Source organism: Mastigoproctus giganteus, chromosome 5, assembly GCF_048544385.1.
Source record: "Mastigoproctus giganteus isolate SK-2022 chromosome 5, ASM4854438v1, whole genome shotgun sequence".
Taxonomy (NCBI): Eukaryota; Metazoa; Arthropoda; class Arachnida; order Uropygi; family Thelyphonidae; genus Mastigoproctus; species Mastigoproctus giganteus.
The window spans coordinates 213,828,127-213,848,446 of record NC_143579.1 but is presented as its reverse complement, the minus strand read 5'-3'; the positions used below and the strand labels follow the sequence as shown (position 1 = coordinate 213,848,446).

Sequence of the window (20,320 nt, the reverse complement as noted above, 5' to 3'; positions counted from 1 at the left end):
TTATAAAATATAAAAAAATAAAACTCTTTATACATGTTTTGTAGTTTTTATTATAAATACTTTAATTTCTGCCATATTGAAATTATTTTTTTAAAAATAACACAGTAACTAATATTTTATGGTTAAAAATCATAAAATTAATTGAAATTATTTAAAACTGAAATAAAAATATAATTAAAAATATTTTTTTATAAAAATAATGAAATATTATTTAATTTTTTTGTATTTAAAAAATTACGGCTCTTCATACATTAATATTTTTAAAAATATGTTTTAAAAAAGCCTATTAACGTAGGAATTATATAAAAATTTCACTGTAATGTAAAATGAAGTATATATGTCTCTTTTAAAAATATATATTTTTTGCAGTTTTTATTAAAAATTACTTTAATTTCTGCCAGATTGAACTTATTATTTAAAAACAATGATAATTGATATTTTAAGGATAAAAATTATGAAATTTAAAGAATAATAAATTAGAAATACGCTTTTTTATAAAAATAATGAAATATTTAATTTTTTGTATTTAAAAAATATGAATTTTCATTGTTTAATATTTTTAAAAATATACGTTTTAAAAATGTAAATTTTAAAAAACGTAAAAATCGTGTAAAAATTCATGATTATACTGTAATGTAAAATGAATTTAAATTGAAAATAAAGCGTATATTTAAAAAAAATCTTTTATGCCTCTAATATTAAAAGAAAAAATATAATAAATTAATATTCTCTTTTTCTATGAAATTTTAATGCTCATTTTAATAAATATTCAATAAATATTTATCAAGAGTATTTTAAATATTTAAGATCACTCGATGACATTTTAAACCCAATATAATAAATCTTTCACTTCCAAATTTCTTTATTTATCAGGCCTAATGTTTTCAGGATTCAAATAAACGGTTTATTTTTAGAATTTCATTTAAATTTATACGATCCATGTTTTTCCTCCTTGGGATTTTATTCATGAAACGCTTCCCTCATATGTTCTCCTATAAGAAAAAGAAATCACTCAAAACTAGATTGGGACAATAGGTAAGGTAATAAAATGCCTTCGGTGGAATTTTGAAACGTTTCTTGGGCAGTTCTGACTGAGCAAAGTATTCAGCACACCGACCAGAGGTTATGTTCTGACTTTTTTGGTTGGTACGATGTTGCCATTTTTGGAGAAGATAGATATATATATTTACTTCTTTTGTCCATCTTTTTTAGAATTGCAAACGAATATTTCCACTAATAAGATAATTTTCTTAAGATTTTGGAAAATTCCTTAAAAAATTTACAAGCCATCAAGAAAAAGAGGAAAAGTTTGAATTATATTTTTGATGTATTGCCTTGTCATTGATAAATTTGGTGTCATTAATCACATAGGATATGAGAGTTCGTTAATCATTACAATAACTACAGGCAATGCTTTTTCAGAAATATCCTTCAAAGAAGGTGTGATTTAACTTTTAGTTCTTCAAAGGTATGTGGATTATTCTTGTAGACTTTTTCATAGGAATTCAGATATGACGAGTACGGTGCCCGAGAGCATCCTTGTCCATGATATCGATCAGAGATTATTCTGTTATTGAAAACATTCCTTTAGGAAATTAAGACCCATCCTATTCGCTGTATGGGATTTTACTCCATATTTTTAGGCTCCCTTAACGGACTTCTTGCTCTCTATCGCAGGACCAGACTGTTAAAGATTCGTTGATGATCTTACCAAATATCACTTCAAATACACGCTGGACGTTAACACAACTACCAATGTACTCCATCTTCCTCACCAGTGGCAGCCCAATAGTCAGTTATAACTTGAAAGATAAGTTTCAAGTGCGTGAATCATTGTTGGATTTTCTCACTTTGAATTCCCTATCTACTGATATTGATCGATGCTGAATGGAAGCCTCTCCAAAACCTTATCATTTTCCCACTTTGAATTCCATATCTACTGATATGGATTGATGCTGGGGGAGAAGCTCCTCCAAAACCTTATCAAAATAACGTGGAGCAAAATCTTTAGGAATGTTTCCCTAAATGGTAGTGAGCCAAGTGAAATCTTTAAGTTCAATACATTTTAAAATTAACTTCTTTCTCCATTTCCGGTGCAAAGTTTAATTTACTAATATAACAGAACAAAAGGGAAGTGTTTTGTGTGATAATTTGCTACCTGGGACACACTTGTAATGAGCCTCCAAATACTTCAAAGTCCCGGGACAGGGATCCCCGAACACAGAACTCGAGGCAGGAAGAGTACAGCTTTTCTTCATCCCACAGCTTAAATGGAATATTTTTTTACTTTAATTAGCAAAGATTACTAATCATATGAAATTAATAAAAACATCTAGAAACCCCGATTCACAATAGATGGGAGAGGAGGCACCCCTCTTTAGAAACTGGGCGTATGATAGACGTGTTTTCTTTAGGATAAGGGGTGATGGTCCCCTCCCCCCCTCGGTGGATCGGAGTTTCTATTAACATGAGGAAACTTAGAAAGGTTTAAGTCAACAAGAAAGATTGATAACCAACCTAGCATGCATCTGTATTGCACCTCTAAGTATTTATAGGTCCCTGGGCAGGGATCGCCAAAAGTGTCGCTGGTGACGCCAATGCTGCAGCTGGACATGAGATTACATCTGAAATAAAATTGATGGGCACAGAACTATAACAAATTGTCTGAAGCTTTTACTTTTTTTTTCAAACTTAATGTTTGTTTGCTTCTAGGAATTTCTTTTTTCATGGCTTTAATTTCATAAAAAAAAAACCATGGCTATTGTTAGCTAGTGTTTTAAAAAAATAAAAAAATCGATAAATATTGTTTAAAAATTAAACTAAAAAAATTTTAATTAAATTATTTGGAAAATAAAAAAGACAGAAAATTTTTTTTAAAAAAAGATAGATAATAAATACGATAAACATAAAATTGAAAAAAATAAGGCATGCCAGAAAAAAATAACTTAAAACTGGTTAATTGTAAAAAAAATTCACAGTTACCATGGCAACAGAGGGTCAAAATCTAACAATAAGCCAAAAATAAGGAGTTAAAAATTATAGTCAAAAAAAGTGTTTTTTTTTTTTTTTTTGATATTTTGTCTAAAAGCACGCTAAGGATTGAGGAGTGGAGGTGGTGGGTGGAGTAGGAAGGAATGCAGTGAGCATGTCCGTAGCTTCAGACGGCACCAGGTACCTTTTTAGCGGGCTGCCGCAGGTTTCTGCATTTAATAAAAATATGAGCTTAAAAATCTTTGAGGAAAAAAAAAAGAGAAAAAGACAGGCGAATAATCTTATTAGAGTTCACTGATAATAGGTTAAAATTACAGAAAAGTGCCTTTCAAGCTAAAATATTTTTTCAGAATTTTTTTTAAAAATTTGGACTCAGCATGCTTTTCGTGTTAGTAATCAAATTTATCTAAAAAAATGCATTTATATAAAGAATTATGATAATTGACAAACATTTAAATACAATTCTATGAACAAAATCAAGCTATGTGGTAAATGGAACGGTTAAGTTTAAGTTAAAAGAGAGATCTTTGAAGCATAAGCAAAATTCTAAGGTGATTTGGAAGTTGAATAAGCGTTCTTCGCTGAAATTTATTTAAATTAGTGATGGCTTGCGGGCAGTGGAGATAAAATTCAAGGAGAGCAGGTGATAATGGTGTTATCTGATGACAAAAGAAAAGCGAAGAAACGTTAATATGATGTCTTTCTTGAAGATGTAATGACCAAAGTGGGAAGAACTTTTCCATCAGAAACAAAAGCATCTTTAAAAGGTTTTTGGAAACCCGCGGCATTACTTTGTCATAACAGGGCAGTCTGCTCCACTTTGTCCAGTTATTATAGTAATTCCATTGCAGTATTTAAAAGCTGGCATCCTAAAGGGCCCTCGTGGGTAGCACAGTTGGAATAATCGCCGTCCTCCCCACACCGGGTGGAAAAGACCTGAGTTCGAGTCCCGTCGATGGCTGGAGGAATTTTTATGGGCCTTTTTCACAATGCGGCTGAGTTATTCGGTCTCAGGCGAGGGCACCATCGAACTCGGGTTTTACGTCCAGCAAACAGAAAATTGACCACAGGATACACGCAATTTACAGACAGTGTACACGGAGCAATATGGCTTCCTAAAATCTTAATACAAGACCAAGAAGATCATCTTAAAGGCATTAAATATATACATATAACTCCTTTTCGAATGTAAACGACCTATCACAGGAATCACAGAATCTTAGAGATATGGCTCCATTTATCCAAAGATTATATAAATTTTTATTATAAAATCTGTTTAAGAGTTCTCTTCTAGTATTTTTTTGAGAAAAAACTCTTTAACTTCTGTCCTCTCCTCTCTCCAAATAGTGTATTTTAACTGGGAGGACTGAAGAAGACAAAAGAACTCTTATCCGTGTATTTTGCCGAGGATGGTACATTTCGTTCCATCTTCCAATTTCATAAATCGTGTCCTGCTTTAATTCTCTACTAATTCCTTAAATGCAAATCTCTAAGAAATTTCTTCAGTTGAAAAGTTAGCTAGCTTCGATCTTTATAAATCGAGTCCTGTGTTACTTCTTAGAGAAACAGCGTTTTGTCTCGTGCAAATCTTCAAAAACACCTTGATCTCTATACAAGATTACATATCTTAACTGAGGATAACCCTCTGCTTCGATAAACTTAATTTTTGCTTTTGGTTAGAAGGAAGTAATCCCCTCTTTCAAGATTACTTTTCTTCTAAATAGCTATTGACTAAACAAATCTTAAATCTTCTGTGCCATGGAATGTTCCCACAGCTGGGGTGGTGTCCCAAAACTTCTTTTAAACTCCTCTATCCAAAACAAAACTGTCAGATAAATTGATGCTTCTCCTACAGATATTTCCGCAAGCACTGTTTTTGGTGGACTGGAATCAACAATTCCATCTCCTTCTTCCAAACCAGTACAAAAGCGTGCCTCAACCAGCCAGCATGCAATGCATGCGCCAAGATTGGAAAAAGAAAATGGCGTGAAATCTTTCTTCGAAGTACATCATCCTAAGTGTATTGTTGTCTAAAATGAAATTTATTTATTGACAATAAACGAAATCGATCATGAATGATCAGAACACCCATGATCATATGTGGTTAAAAATAAATCATAATCAAAAGTATCGATAGCAGATAAGTCATATGAATCATTCAATAAAATCATTCAATAATACTAAAAATTTTAATTATTTATCTTACAGGTGATCATAAAGAAAGAAATAATTTCTCTACAGGATAGTTAAACGACTTAAGGACGCATGCACAAAGGTAAGTCATTGATACGCATATTTATTTATTTATTATTGATTTTATTTTACTTATATAATAAATAAACATTTGGTTTTAATATATTTTTTCTATTCGCTAAAGTGTAGTTTATTAAAATTGGAGAAAAAACCAGATCATTATTGAACTACATACTTTTAGAGTTAAAATATAAGGTTTCTTTTTAAAATTAAAAATAGTTCAGAGCATGCGTCCTGGACATCGATTGACAAAGTATATTACTAGCAAATATATTAAGTTTACCTTTCATAGATCACATAATAGGAACGATGAGAAGTACAATCCACACTCCAATCTAAGTTGCCATGTTCGTTACAAATACTTATGCTAAACCGGCCATAGTTGGCCCGAATTAGATGAATCAGATGTCCATCTTCACACGAGATGTGCAGCTGACCCCCCTCGCATTCGTAAGCCGTCCGATAGCGGGGTCTCTCTGCAATTAAAAACATAAAAAAACACTTATAAATGCCCCATTAAACTCCATCATTATAATAAACTCAAAAGAATGTTTCTTTCCATGTCAAACCAGTCTCCCAAACTTTTTCACATAATAATACCTTAGAGTAACACGTCCAGGGTGTTTATAATAACTAATTATTGCTCTCTCGTACTATTACGACAGTCTGTCTCTCTCCATTTGGGTCAATAAGTGCCAATCACCCAGCGATGTGATTGTCCTGACCATGTGATTGACCTGGCCATTGATTGTCCTGGCCATCTTTTGTTTAAGCGTGGATAAAAAACAATAGGGGACATTAAAATATTTTGAATTTTCTACACAGGGGTGGGGGTTGAGATTCGGATTCATTTCCTAAACACATTTTGTAATGAAATTGTTCAATTTTTGTTTCTGGATTTATGCAACATTGCCCAGCAAGCACGAATATTACAACTTCTCTAAACAGACATTTAGGAATGTTGACATCCAAGACATACGACCAGCTCCTTCTTCCATTAGTTGCGAACGTCTGGCTCCGAGAACAGATTCGCATACGCCTCTCAATCACTCCATCTACTGACAGTTACAATTTATAATCTATCGTGCTTCGTTTCGAATAGATCACTGAAAGCTTCAGTATTGACGCTTTTGTTTTATTTTAAGGGGAACTCTAGGGGGAGGAGATTGCGATTCCAACTTATCTGTGGCCGTTAATCTTCGACCGCGGATTTGATCCCCTAAATCTGTGTACCACCGGTGATTTCTACAAGCAGAGTCAAACATTAATACTCTCTATGGGTACGGTTTTTTTCTTTTTCTGGGGAGGAAAGTCGATAAGGGACTTTATAGGTGGGTGGATGGAGAGGGTATAAGATCTATAATATAGTCTTTTCGTCTCCAAGCGATGGCTGGGTAGTCGAGGTTTAGTATGTAAAGCGAATCTACCGTGGATATTGATTCTGTCAGCCACACACACTCTGGTTACCATCTGAAGAAATAGCTGAACTTTGAAAATACAGAACAAACATTTTGGTTCGTTGGTTGTGCACAAAAAAACGTCGGGGGAACTCAGCCTTTATTCAAAAAAAGAAAATCGATTTCTGCCCCGTCCCTTCTCTATAGAACGGAATAAATTGTAGACTTGTTTGGATGGAGGAAAAGTCTGATAGCTTTTTACCTATTAAAACGATTTGTTATCTTTACAATGGTTCTTCTTCAGCGTGAAAATTAAAGTTGAACTTTTATAGAATACATCAAGGGATTAATAATATCTCCAAGAAGTTATGAATGTGGGGATTGCAACTTTACTTTTTAACCTTTAAGAGACGTTAAAGAGTTGAAGTCAGGACAGCGTAAGTTTAAAAGTATTTTCATTTAGGTGTAAGAATTGGTAATTTTCAGTTTGGACAGTTGAAAGTAATTTAGGAAACTCTGAAAGTATCAGCTGCTGTAATCATGTTTTCCGAAATTCTCTCTTGTCAAAAATATTCCTAATTTATATTTTTAAATTCAAACTGGAACTCGTTTTACAGATTTTAAAAGTGAAATTGAAGTTACTTCTCCAATATAGAAAAAAAAGATTGAGTTCGAAATAACTTCTGTTGTTGGGTTTTTAGGAGCATCAGCGACTAAGGCAATATTGCCTTAGCCGTGTGTTCTATGGTCCATTTCCTATTTTCTGGTTGAAAAATGCTACCTTTGCCTGAGACCGACTAACTCGGCCACCTTCTGAAAAAGACCCAATTCCTCCCATCATCGACGGAATTCGAATTCGGGTCTTTTCCACCCGGTGTGGGGAGGACGGCGATCCTACCAACTGTGCTATCCACGAGGGCATTTGTTCTGTATTATACTCTATTGCCCTCATTAGAACGCTGAGAAAGTTTTAATTAAAAAAAAGAAGAAACCAGAATCGAAAGTTGGTCGAATTTACGTAAACAAGATCAGAAAACAGTTGGTTTCCAATCATTTGAAAACAGAGCTCAAATTTTAGCCATGTAGCCAAATACAAGTATTACAAAGAGAAAGCAGATTCGCCCCTCTGTATCTAGATGTTGAAGGGCCCTTCTGTAGTTGTTCGCGGCAGCTAGAAGTCAAAACCTGCAAGAGAAGCCTTCGTGGGTAACATAGTTGGTATAAACCCGGTTCTCCACTCACTGAGGGAAGAGACACTCGAGTTCGAATTACTCGAGAACACATGCAATTTACAGACATAATATGTACAGCGCAATATGGCCTAAGTTGCTGATTCACTCAAAACCCTACAACCAATTGCCAGTGAGTTCAATCAATTCTGCAAGCAGAAGTTCATAATCTCTGGATAATCTTAGGACATTAAACTTAGAAACATAAACCGGCTGGTTGCAAAGATCCAAATATCGACACAACGATGTAAAACTCTGACTGGAGAATAAATGGAGTTAATCCACTCATGCAGAGTGGACTTCAAATTCTGTTCGTATCATAATCGCGCAATGCCTTGTTTTAAAGAAAGGATTGATTGGACTTTCCACGAATGGAAAACGTACTCGTATCTATCAACCAGCCAGTAAAATGTGATCGCGAAATGGATGAAAAACTAAGAAACGTTTTGTTGATGATTGCAAAGTGTCGAGCACCCCGTACACACACACACACACACACACTCTCTCTCTCTCTCTCTCTCTCTCTCTCTCTCTCTCTCTCTCTCTCTCTCTCTTTCTCTCTCTGTACGTCAACTGCACTGACGTCTGAGTTTCTGATTACCTAAAACTAATTCGTAGATCCAGCCAGTAGACCAAGACATACAAAGTGTGATCTAAAGGTTCCGAGAATGAATTTGTATCTTGAAATTGCACCTTCGTTGAGAAATGACTCATCTAGACAGAGTAATGCGTGAATCATCTGTTTATCGCCATTAATCTGAATCAGCGTGTGTTGGATTAACGTTTTTAGCACATTTTGTAAGTTTTGTAGCTACCGGAGATTTAAATCCGGTTAGTATCCGGTGTAGAGACTATTTCGAAGGTGATACATCTCAGTAGTTGGTAAAAGTCATCATTTCCCAATTATTTCAGTGCCGGAACTGCTTTGTCACCTAATTTCCTGCGTTCTAGGAGATTACGTTTCATTGAGTTTACTTTTATATTCACCATGGTCTGTTTATTGATCTTTAGGATTATGCAGTTAGATAGGAATCTGTGGCCACTAAAAAATTCCGAAAGATATTTAAGAAACAATTTTAAACCCTAAGTAGGAAATTACTCGCAATCCAGAATAAAAAACGCCTGATCAGGATCTGCTCAAAAGTAAACCATTAAAAGTGTTAATTCCAGTTGGTCATGGAATAATTAATCTAAGGGGTGGTTTATATGAAGGTAAGTTCCGTTCGCGGGCTGAAAATGGCCAGGGATTGACATAACAGATGAATTAACTGGGAAGGAGGAAGCTGACGTCGAGATATCCAGGATCCTCCCCATCAGGGGTTAATAAGATTAGTTGTGGATGAGACAATATGTATCCATCAACAGGGAATGCCATAGCTAATTTGCAGGGATCATAAATACAGCTAATAGGCTTGATGTAGCCGAGTGGTCAATCGCACAAGTGCAATAGCACACACTCTTTGAGTGGACTGGTGTTCAAGCCCGTGACTACTAAATACTTATTTGTATTGCTGATTTATTGTAAACTCCACTGACCTGGTGGTCGTGCTGGAGTATAAAGACCATAAAAATTAGCTTGATAACATCTGCATACTAAGTTGTATATCTTCTCTCCCATGATCTAGAGGAACAAGTAGAGTGGTAAATAATAAGCCCGACAATCGTAAATAAATGTTACTGGCTGAAGTTCCTAGTTACATTGAGACTGAAGTTCGCAGTTTCTTCTTTTAAATTAAAAGTTATCTTCCATCTACTACGACACAAGAAGACTGGTGGATCATGGAATGAATTCAATAGAAAATATTATTACAATATCGCTTCAATCTCCCGAGTTTACCAATTTAGGATCTCAGCTTTGCAAGTGGTAAACCTGGAATCTCAAAATTAAGCATTTCTTACAAATAAAATTTTAACTCTCACTTTCGAAATGGTTGAGCCTACAAAGCAAAGAAGAGCATAGAAGATTATATGTTGATTTAACTCCAGCATCGGGTGAAAAGAAAACTTTACGGGTTGGTATTCGAAGACCAATAAGAATAAACTTTCCCTGAGAAATGCTCCGAAGATGAATGGAGAAATCTATACTAGCAGGGTTTGACTCAATCATGCAAATTCACCTCGGAACACTGAATAGGCAGGATTTGTATTGTAATGAAATTAAGGTTCTTCGATGGTACAATGGACTTCAGCTTTAATAAGAGTGTTTTTAATTATTTTGGTGTTCCAAAAATATGGATTTCGTAAGTTACTATTTTCCCTGGACTCAATCACGCTTTAATCTTTCAAAGTTTGTTAAAAGTTCTAAGAATTCCACCCAAATCGAGAGTCGAAGTCCTCGTAAAGAAGACTTATTTACCACCCATCGGCAAAGATATTCGTTTTTTCAATTGTCATGGAGCGCGTGTAACGATTTCAGTGGTACAGTCGCTGGTAATTTGAAGGGAAACTCATATAGTGATCAGAACAAAAGCTTCCTAAGTCCCTCCCCAGGGGGCAGTTGCATTCTGCGGAGAAAATGCAATTTTCTGTACGCTCTCCGTCCTTTGTGGAAGACGTCGGGGGAAGAGAAGGGCAGAGACCATAGCTGCAATACCTTCCCTCCTATTGAAGTTACTAAAGACCAAGCGAAGTCATCCTGATCTTTAAATCTCTTCAAGATACTTTCAGAACCGGAAATAAGACCAAAGAAATGAAGTTTTCTTGTCCCAAGTGTCACAAAGATGGTAAAAAAAGAAAATCCGCAAAAAAGGTTAACTCGTGGATAAAGAGGACACCATGACATAGTTTCATTGGCCGTATTATCTTTGATGTTAACAATGGTAGTTAACAAAAACTCCCCAAAGAAACAGTTTTTGTTTTCTAAGCCAAAGAAATGAAACTTATTCTTATTGGTTCTCCATTATCTCCTCTCATCGCACCAATACGTCATAGGATATCCTGTACCATCTTCGGGGATAGGGGAGTTAAGTAGTGTTGAGGGGGGGACCTATTATGAATTCCCTCATTCCGAAGAGGGGATAGCTTCTAAGAAACAGCTGCCGGGCGTCTGTAGCGTTCCGGAGGGGAGGGATACCATAGGGGGGAGAAGGCCTCCCTGTTTGGCAGGTGGCGCAAACCGACAGGTGAACTAGTGTACCGACAAGACGCAAACAACTGGCGGCTTGCTGTTTTTAGGGAGTTTCTCTGCAAAAGCTCCGCCCAGGTAGACGTATAGACTTGAGGCTGGAAGTTGAAGGATATAAATAGGGGGACTGAGTTTGTAACAGCTGCTAATTCTTAAATAAGGGCGTTAGAAAAAACTGATAACGGAAGATGTTCCTTTTTTTTTTTGTTGTTGTTCGTCTTTCAAAGTCTTAATGGTAACGGGCGTATATGACCAGTCCTTTTATACATCGAGGGTCAAAGACCCTTTTCGAACAATGCATAGAGGAGTAGGCAATTAGGCCTAACTGAAATACTCCACATCCGGACAGCATCGTTAGGACGTGTAAAGAGCGATCCAGTTGGAGTCAATGATTTATGGTAGAAAGAAAGATCGAGAAAACATTGAGTTTTGGGTTTAGACAGTTCTACAAAAATCAGATTCTTTAAAAATATATTTATCTGTTATACTTCTTTTGAAAATGGTCTCAGTTCATCTGGTAATAGTGGTAAAAGATCAGGTGGTCTAACGAGTCCTGATTTGGTAGGGTGAAAGTGTGGTATGAACCTTATGAAACAATGCATCCAGACTGTCTCGTATCCACCACTGATGCGGACTCCAATAAATGGACCAACTTCATCCTGTACTGCTCCATTTTACACCGGATTGCAATGGAATCTTTGAAGACGCTAACGCAGCTATTCACAGTGAAAAAATTGTATCTGAATGGTGCTAGGAACATTCCCAAGATTTCCACCATCTTCCCTGGCTACCTAATCTTCCACATTTGAATCCAGTAAAATGTGTGGAAAATATTGAATTGGTAGTTTGGCTTCTCACCTCTAGTGACCACAGCTGATAAATATCTGATGGGAGAATGGTCAAATCTGGAGCTACATTTCCTCACCTAGTGGAATACGTGCATGGGCTATAATTCTGGCAAAAAATAGCCCTACTAGATATCGAATATAGGTTTGTAATATTTTGGCTGTTATTGGGTTTTAGGAGCATCCGCGATCCAAGTCCATGTATATTGTCTGTAAATTGGGCATGTTCTGAGGCCGATTTTCTGTTTTCGGGAGAAAAAACCACGCTACCTTCATCTGAAAAACCAACTAATTCAGTCATGTTGTGGAAAAGGCCCATAAAATTTCCTCTTGTCATTGACAAAATTGGAACTCATGTCTTTTCCACCCGCTTTGGGAGGATGATGATCCTACCAACTGTACTACCCACGAGGGCAATATTGTGGTCGGTAACTGTAAAGAATATATTTTATTTGTCCATTTTGTACTTGTATTCCCTAAAAGCCAAGCGCAACCAAACCCAGAAAACTCTTTTCTTTCATCAAGGGAGAAGTTATAAAGAGCTTTGTTGATTCAAAATGTTGATGCTCTCCTCATTGGGGTATTGATCTGATAAAAAAAAGGTGATTCAGCAGTTCTTTTGATCAGTTGAATTTCCTCTTTCAGCCTGGGGATTCAAGATTATGTTAAGATTGAAGATTTTAAATTTCGGATTGATTCTTTGATTTTACATTTCGAAGTCCTATATGTACTTAACTCTGGAATGGATCCTTTGAATCAGTTGGGTAATGATCCCACAATTGTTTTTACCAATATTCCATTGTGCCAATATATTCGCAAAAGTTTTTTTCTTAATTCCAAAGAGAAATACATCCACTGGGCTACCCCGTATCACAAATCTTTAAATCCATAATATTACATAAAAAAAATCGAAGTTAATCCCTTAACAGATGCTAAAGAGATAAAAATAGAAGGTATCCATTTGATGATTTTCATCCGCAGACTTAGGATGCATCTAAATGATTTATCCCTCGTCGAGCTCTTATACAGACTCGATCTTTCGTGGTCCTCTGACATGGAAAGGTCACTAAAACGCAAAGGAAATCTAAATTCTAATTCTTTTCAGTAACCAGCAACCTTGGACCAATGTTTTTCTCCCAGGGGTGTATCGCACCCCCTGCAAAGCTAGACATTTACCCTTGTTGTTTTCGAGGCAGTAACGAAATATTACCCATTATCGTGTCCCACCGAGAGAAGCCGCAGTTCGCTCGCGCGTGCAGCGAAAGCGAACGCTGACGGATGGCGGCGAGTTGTCCATGAACCTAAAGCTGCAGACGCGAGACCTTTCTCCAATAAATCTGCCGTAGGCAGTTCCAGGAGTCTAACGTACAAACGGTAAGAAAAGTTTAAAAAAAAAAGCCGAAGCAGGGGCCCTCATTTCCATCTGGATCACGTCGCTATGGTTCACCGGCTAGAAAAGCTAGTTAACCAGTTTTTTTTTTTAGATAACTATTAGTGTCCGAAGGAGGGTAAATAGATGAGGGAACAGACGCAACCACCCCGCTGAAAGCGTATTACGAGAAAGCATGATCATCGGATATTAACACTCGATTACCTCCAAAAAACTGCGCAACTTGTAGACTTTCCAGCGTAATATAAACAAGGGTCATCAAATCGGTCCAGATGGTCTCAATCACCAAGCCCAATATTGCTGGTTTAACCCTGTTTCAATACTGTGTCGAAGAGCCCGTTAAGAAAATGGCGTTTTCTTTTACGTTTCATTTAACTTGACCTCCGTTATAATCATGTGGCATGCAAAAAATAAAATAATCTTCAATGCTAAATTTCAACTTGGACGCGTTGACGAATCATGCGTATGATCAAGCCAGTCAAAAGCCAAATCTTCTGTCCATATCTCTTAAACTCCCTAGTGTTTAAAAGGAATTTAGGGTTTCCTTGAAAAGTAAGGAGTATTCGCCTCCATTTTGAGAACAGGGTGGAGTGATCCTCCCACTGATGGGCATGTTCCTCTGGTTTCCAGACTATGGGAAACCTAGGGAATGTGCCCAAAATATCCTTTGATGGAATCTATACTTTGTGGTTTATAATATTTCTATCTTTAACTTTTACTCCCCCTGAAAATCTCCCCTGCTCCCAACGCCCTCCCCCTTAACGGATAAGTAAGATTAATATGAAATAGTTTTAACTCCTTCGTGGATAACTCATTGGTCGCTTAACATTCGAGACTCAAACGCCGATGAAAATTCAAAAGCCAGGACATTTGCTTCAGTGTCACACCCGGGTACCAGATGTGGCTGGGAACTGTCAAAGATGGATTATCGTTGGCAGGGAAAGACGTAGCGAAGACGGTGGGTGGTATTGATCCCTTTTCTACATGCAAGTGGTATCGGACTTACAATAGAAACGACCAGCTCTCTGGCTCGGCGTTCAGGAAATGAAAGTAAGCGCGTGTTAGTGAAGTTTTGGAGCGCCCTGATTTGCACGGGTAGGTTGAGAAGGGGGAGGAGGGGTGGTGGTTAGGGGAAGATACGAAAAGTAAACATCAAAACTTGAGCCAGTGACCTTCATTGCATAGAAAAGATTCTAAGCGAGATTCACAATAGATCTCATTTTCTCTTGTCAACAAATATTAAACCCACTAGGGGGAGAAAAGGGGGTTGTTTAGAAAAGCCCCAATTTTACAGAGGAATCCTTAAAGTGCGACGCACATAATAACACAAACGTATTCGGAAGATAACCGTTGAAGTATACGTTGTAGATTGAAAAAGCCAAATAGAAAAGATTGCTGGAATCTTTCCTTAAGATGATGCGCATGTAAAATGGTAAGATGCTAACAGTCTTCTGCTTGGGATGAGGTTCACTTCTGCCTCGAAATGGAAAGATTTTTTTCAATTTCGAACTTTCGTCAAGATAATACGCGCAGAAGGAGGTAATACCCACACACGAGGAATCCTAACTCCTCTTTCTTGAGTTCCAGTGTCTGTAATCCTCTTGCATAATATTACATCGAATGAAAGGGCCCTTAATGGAGTGTCTTTAGACCAAACGAGGCGGATTGAGTATGAGGAGTAAACAAGAATGAGAAAAGACTTTTGGTAAACAAAATACGCTCTAAACAAAGAAATTTAATTTGTAAAATCGAAGGTTTGGACGAATAGGAAAGGGCAGCTACTCTGAAGTGACAGTTCTCGTTGAACGATTTGTAATGGGCAAGGAGGACCTGTGATATTTGAGATACATTACACGCAAATTTTCCCATGAATCGAGGAGTGTGTTATCCAAAGAAATGTGGTGCGGAGTTGGTAGTTTGATTTTGACTAGTCATGGTATATTTTTAACCGATTTTGGAAGGAAAGGGCGTTGTTTACAAAACCCCTAATTTCACCCAATGGCCCACTGTGAAAAAATCTAGTTGAGGAGAAAATGGAAATAAGAAATCGAGATGTAGAATCCTCTTGGTGGACTGCTGCCTATTGAATATTATGGACACTGTTGTACTCAAAGATACGTTACAGTAAAGATTATAGATGTATCAGTTATTGGTTGGCTGGATCCTTCAGATTTCAATGTTGGTAATGATACCAAGAATGGAGTAGAAGAGATTGAGTTAAATGACAGATGCATTCCTTAAGAATTATGGGTATTATGACTAAAAATATACCGAATGACAGGTTTATGAATTAGAGGTATTTGATAGATTTTATACTCTTATAGGGATTGGGTTTTAAATTCCAAATACACTCATTGGCCAAAATATTAGAAACCTTTATTCAGTACCCTACCATTAGTGTAAATGTAGACTAGTCATACGACGTGGTCCCGCGTTGGTGGATATCTTTATAGAAATAAATAAATTGCTAATGCATATTCTAAACTGAGAACCCTGGGTTCTAAAATCTCTTGGCAATGTAAAATTGAAGGTTTGGACGAATAGGAAAGGAGTGCGTTGGCATAAATTCTGAACGAATACCCACTGAGCTCTGTTCTTTGCGAACTAACTGATTGCAATCATAGATTTAAAGTTGACTCACGAGGTTGTGTTGGGCCACAGACGTTATCAGACAGGTTTGAACCCAAACTAGCTTTGGCGTATGCAAATGAATAGGGAAAATAGGAATAGCACGCGGGGCTTGTAACCATGATTTATAGAATTCAAAAGATAAGCTACGTATTCGTAGAAAACTAATTTGTGGGTTCCAGAGATAAAAAAGCCTCGAATACGTAGAAAGTGGCTTGTTTACCTTGATGAAGAGTGGGATAACCACTTAGGGTGGACAACAATGGCAGATAAGGAGTCTTGGAAGCGAATGTTTATTTTTAAATCCCCGTGTGTGTGCGCGCACGCGTGCCATTTTGGACCGAGGTGTTCCTAACAGTTTCCTATTTCTCGAATATTTCCAGACGACTTTAAAACAGACGTAACTTCGGGGTTCAACGTTCTGAAATCCGGACGTCGACTGCAGCGCCACCAACCAACTCCCGGTATTGTTAAAGGGCCTCGTTCATTTGGTCGATTAAGCGCGGTGGCTAAGAACAAAGGTCAGATTATCGCCGGATTCCGTTCTTAGCACGTCTGTCCAAAGACGCAGCGACAACTACTGGCGACTTTTATCATCGTTTGGACGAACAGCGACAGCACACTCGGCAGGCGATACGTGCACAGAGGCCGACAGCGTGCCTCGGACCCAATTAGAAAGTCTTCAAGCTCCGACAGCCTCCGGGTACGCATTCCCTTCGTCGCCGGGCCGCATTCATCATCGGCGATGAAGGTCGCCTTCATTCCAAAGCTCGGGAACAAGGCTAGTCTGCGTTAAGACCCCCTATACCTCCCCCCCCCAGCAGCCGCAGTCGTTCTTTGCTTAGCGAGCTCCGCCTACTCTTCCTAAAACGGCTTCCCCCCTCCCTTTGTTAGTGGATTCGTCCAACAGACCCCTCCACACATCATGAGAACTCTCCCTCCCCCATTGGTGTTGTTACCCCACCCTCTGGTAGTGGATTCGTCCGAGCGAACCCTACAGGTGCTATCTAACTTCACCCATGGTCAATTTGAAGCTAATCTTGGGATGCTAATTAGTTGCCAAGGTAACGGACTATCCTGAACTTCTGATGAAGTTGCAGACGACTATTTTCTTTTGGCGTGTGTAAAGATATCGTCAGGTGCTTTCCCCTGTTTGTAATACCCTTTGTCGAATAAACTAATCTGCCTGCAAGTTTCTGAAAATACTAGGCTGTACTAGTCGATAAGTGGGATGCAGCAGATACCCGAAAATCAAATAGAGCGTTGTTGTTAAAGTTTTCGAACTAAATCGAAATTATAGCGTGGAATTTGTGATTGGAATTTTTTAAGGGGTTTGTAGTTTTCTTTGGGGTGTCTTAGGATAACATTTGGGAGACTATCGGTCACCATCTGATGACGTCATGACATTTTTCTTTGCTGGTGATAAGAACTGGTTCCTGTTATCGGAGCTTTTATTGCGTGGAAAAAGAATAAACGAAGAGGGAAAAAAAGCTATTCTCTGAACTGACAAGAGAAGTGATGGATCAAAGCCATCAGTTCTTATTACGCTATCTTATAAACTCTTAATTTTGTCCGCGGTTCTCGGCTCAACTGGGGAAGCCATTAGTTCCAAACGATATTTTTGCTCTTGTCTTTTGGTCTTGTCTTTTGGAACGGTGTTATTTGCAATGCGTTTGGCGTTAGCAAAGTTCAAAGTCTCATTTCAGAAGCTAATAATAGGGAGAACTGGCGGGGTTTCTTCCTATCTAATGAGAACGAGATTAATATGGGATCGAATCTGAGATGAGACCGTTTACAGTATCGATAACTCGCCTTCCATTCAAGGTGGCGTCTAGAGAAAAATTCTCATTCGAAATCCAATTTTTGTATTTTGTTCTGGATTCGATCGCACATTGAAAACTTTTCTTTGTGTATTTGATTCGGGAACAGAAATTGTCGCTCTAATCCCGCATTCAGCTCTCTAATAATTAATCAATTACTTTTTTTTTTTTTTTTTTACAACCCAGATTCGATTCCATATTATATGGAATCGAATTTAAGGGGTTTTCACATATCGATGGCGCACTATGGTCAAAGCTACAAACGCGCTGTAGAACACCAAAAAAAAAAACCAAAAATCTCGTGTCAGGTTCGATTCAGTAATAGTCTTTAATCCCGGATTCGATTCTATAATACAAAATCAATCATCCTAGATTCGTACATATTTTTGCTCGTGTCTTTTGGAATGGTGTTATTTGCAATGAGTTATGTGATACCAAAGTTCAAAATCTAATAATAGGGTAATGGGGAGAGGGTTCTTCAACCAGTTCTAATTCAGATCACTAAATGTCCGAGTTGTCTGTCAAAATTGCGTGTAAGTTTAATAGAATCATTGCCTCTGATTTCTGTTAGGAAACTTTAGTCAGTTATTCATCTGCCATTAATAACGTTAATATTCCAAACTTGATCACGGATTCGACCCGCTCACTTTCATTATAGACTGATTTAAGAGAACAAATTCTTATCTCGAACTGGGCACTCCCTCTATCTATTGAGAATGAGATTTATATGGAATGGAATCCGGGATGAGTTTACAGTATCGATAAAGCGCTTTCAATTCGCATTTTTAATCTAGGGAAAAAATTCTCATTCTAAATTCAGTTCTGTATTTTGTCGTCCTGGATTCGGCCTCATATTGAAAACTTTTGTTTGTATATTCGATTCTGGAACAGAAATTGTTCGCTCTAATCCCGCATTCAGCTCTATAATAATTAATCAAATGGACTATTACAGTTTAATTTTCGTTTCGGATTTGACTCCATATTATACCTCTCACTCTCTCATCGATGGCGCATCACGGTCAAAGCTAAAAACGCGCTGTAGAACACAAAAAAAAAAAAAAAAAACACCATCTCATCCCAGTTTCGATTCAGTAACAATCCCGAATTCGATTCTATATTACAAATTCGATATCTTAGATTCGTACATATTTTTGTCTTTCATTGTAAATTTGATTCCAGAGCGAAATAATTATCTCGGATTGGAATCTACACTCATTTCGGATTCAGTCCATATTTACAAATCCTCTCATCCTTAATTCGCTTACATCTGTCACTCTAGATCCGAGTTTGTAGAAAAACTCATCCTGAATTAGACTATCTGTTTCATTCTTGGTTCGAGTCCATATGAAAATGGTCATTCCAGATTATATTTTACATCACAATAATCTCTCTTTCTCTCCCACTCACCAAACCTAATGAGAGAGAGGGGGGGAGCAGTGATATGGAATCGAAACCGGGATAAGACAGTTTACAATATCGGCAACTCTTCTTTATTGGAGATTCCGTCTAAGAAAAATTACCATTTTGAATTCGTTTCTCTGTTTCTTAATTTTTCATTCTCGATTCGATTGCATATTACAAAACTCCCTTTGATTCTAGGTTCGATTCGGTAACATAACTTCTCGCTGAAATTCTCTGTTAACTCTATATGAATTAAATGCTTTACTACTATCTCTTTCTTCCCTGATTCGATTCCATATTATTATTATTACAATCTCATCCCGTATTCGGTTCAGCAACCAACTCTTTTATCCTGGGTTCGGTTTATTAGCAAACTATTTAATCCCAGATTTGAATGATCTAGCAAACTTTATCAGTCCCCGATTCTATTCAGTGACACCCTTTAGTCCCAGATTTGGCCCAGTAAATATACTCCTTAATCCCGAATTCGATCCTTTTATCCCAGATTCTATATTGGGACCACTTTCATTCATAATCGTTTCAGTAGCAAACCTTAGCCTCGGGTTGAAACCCAATCATCCCGGATTCGACTGCATGGTGCGAACTGTTTCAAATTCCATTCCACGACAAATGCTTATGTCCCACATTCGATCTGCTTTGAAAACCTGTTCTGTACTCTCCCCCCCAACATCTTAAACTTAGAGTCTTGTCAATAGCAGAAGAAAAATCAAATCTTCCATTCGTCAAACAGATTTTATCTCTTACATTTAAATAAATCTATTAAGAGAAAGAAAAACTCAAATACCAACTCTCCTGTGATGTGGCTCGTTATAACCAGAAAAGACAACCAAAAGATTGCAATTTCCTGTTTGCAAGGTATTGTCACACCACCCCATTGTTTAATGATTACAGGGTTGCGGCTCCATAGATATTTGCGGAAGTATATTTACACACAACCCCATTGTTCAGAGGAAGTTGGTTTTCTTGTTTGTCTTATGAAGAAAAACAGTTACCTTCCCTCCACACAGAGCGCAGTACTTATTTATCATCGGCCTTTGATTCTTAATGAAGCCCGTGAAATAAAAAGACCAGGGGGGCGACCCTTTTACCACGATTATTGCCATAGAATATATTAGAATTGCTGTGTTTTAAATTTAGGGTTAAGTAATGTCTTTGAACATTCCATCATAGAGATTTTATTCCAAGGTTTGTGGTAATGAGTTCTTTTTCTTAAAAGAATCT

General features: G+C 37.3%; 1 protein-coding gene across 1 annotated transcript in view; it reads right to left on the bottom strand.

Moving 5' to 3' along the window:
* Window positions 1–20,320, bottom strand: part of LOC150086085 (latrophilin Cirl-like) — an 86,751-nt gene that overhangs the window by 27,066 nt on the left and 39,365 nt on the right. The window contains exons 3-4 of the mRNA XM_090374365.1: window positions 5,528–5,720; window positions 2,159–2,265 (exon numbers count right to left, since the gene is read on the bottom strand). Coding sequence (XP_090230491.1) covers window positions 2,159–2,265; window positions 5,528–5,720 — 300 coding nt within the window. The remainder of the gene's footprint in view (window positions 1–2,158; window positions 2,266–5,527; window positions 5,721–20,320) is intronic.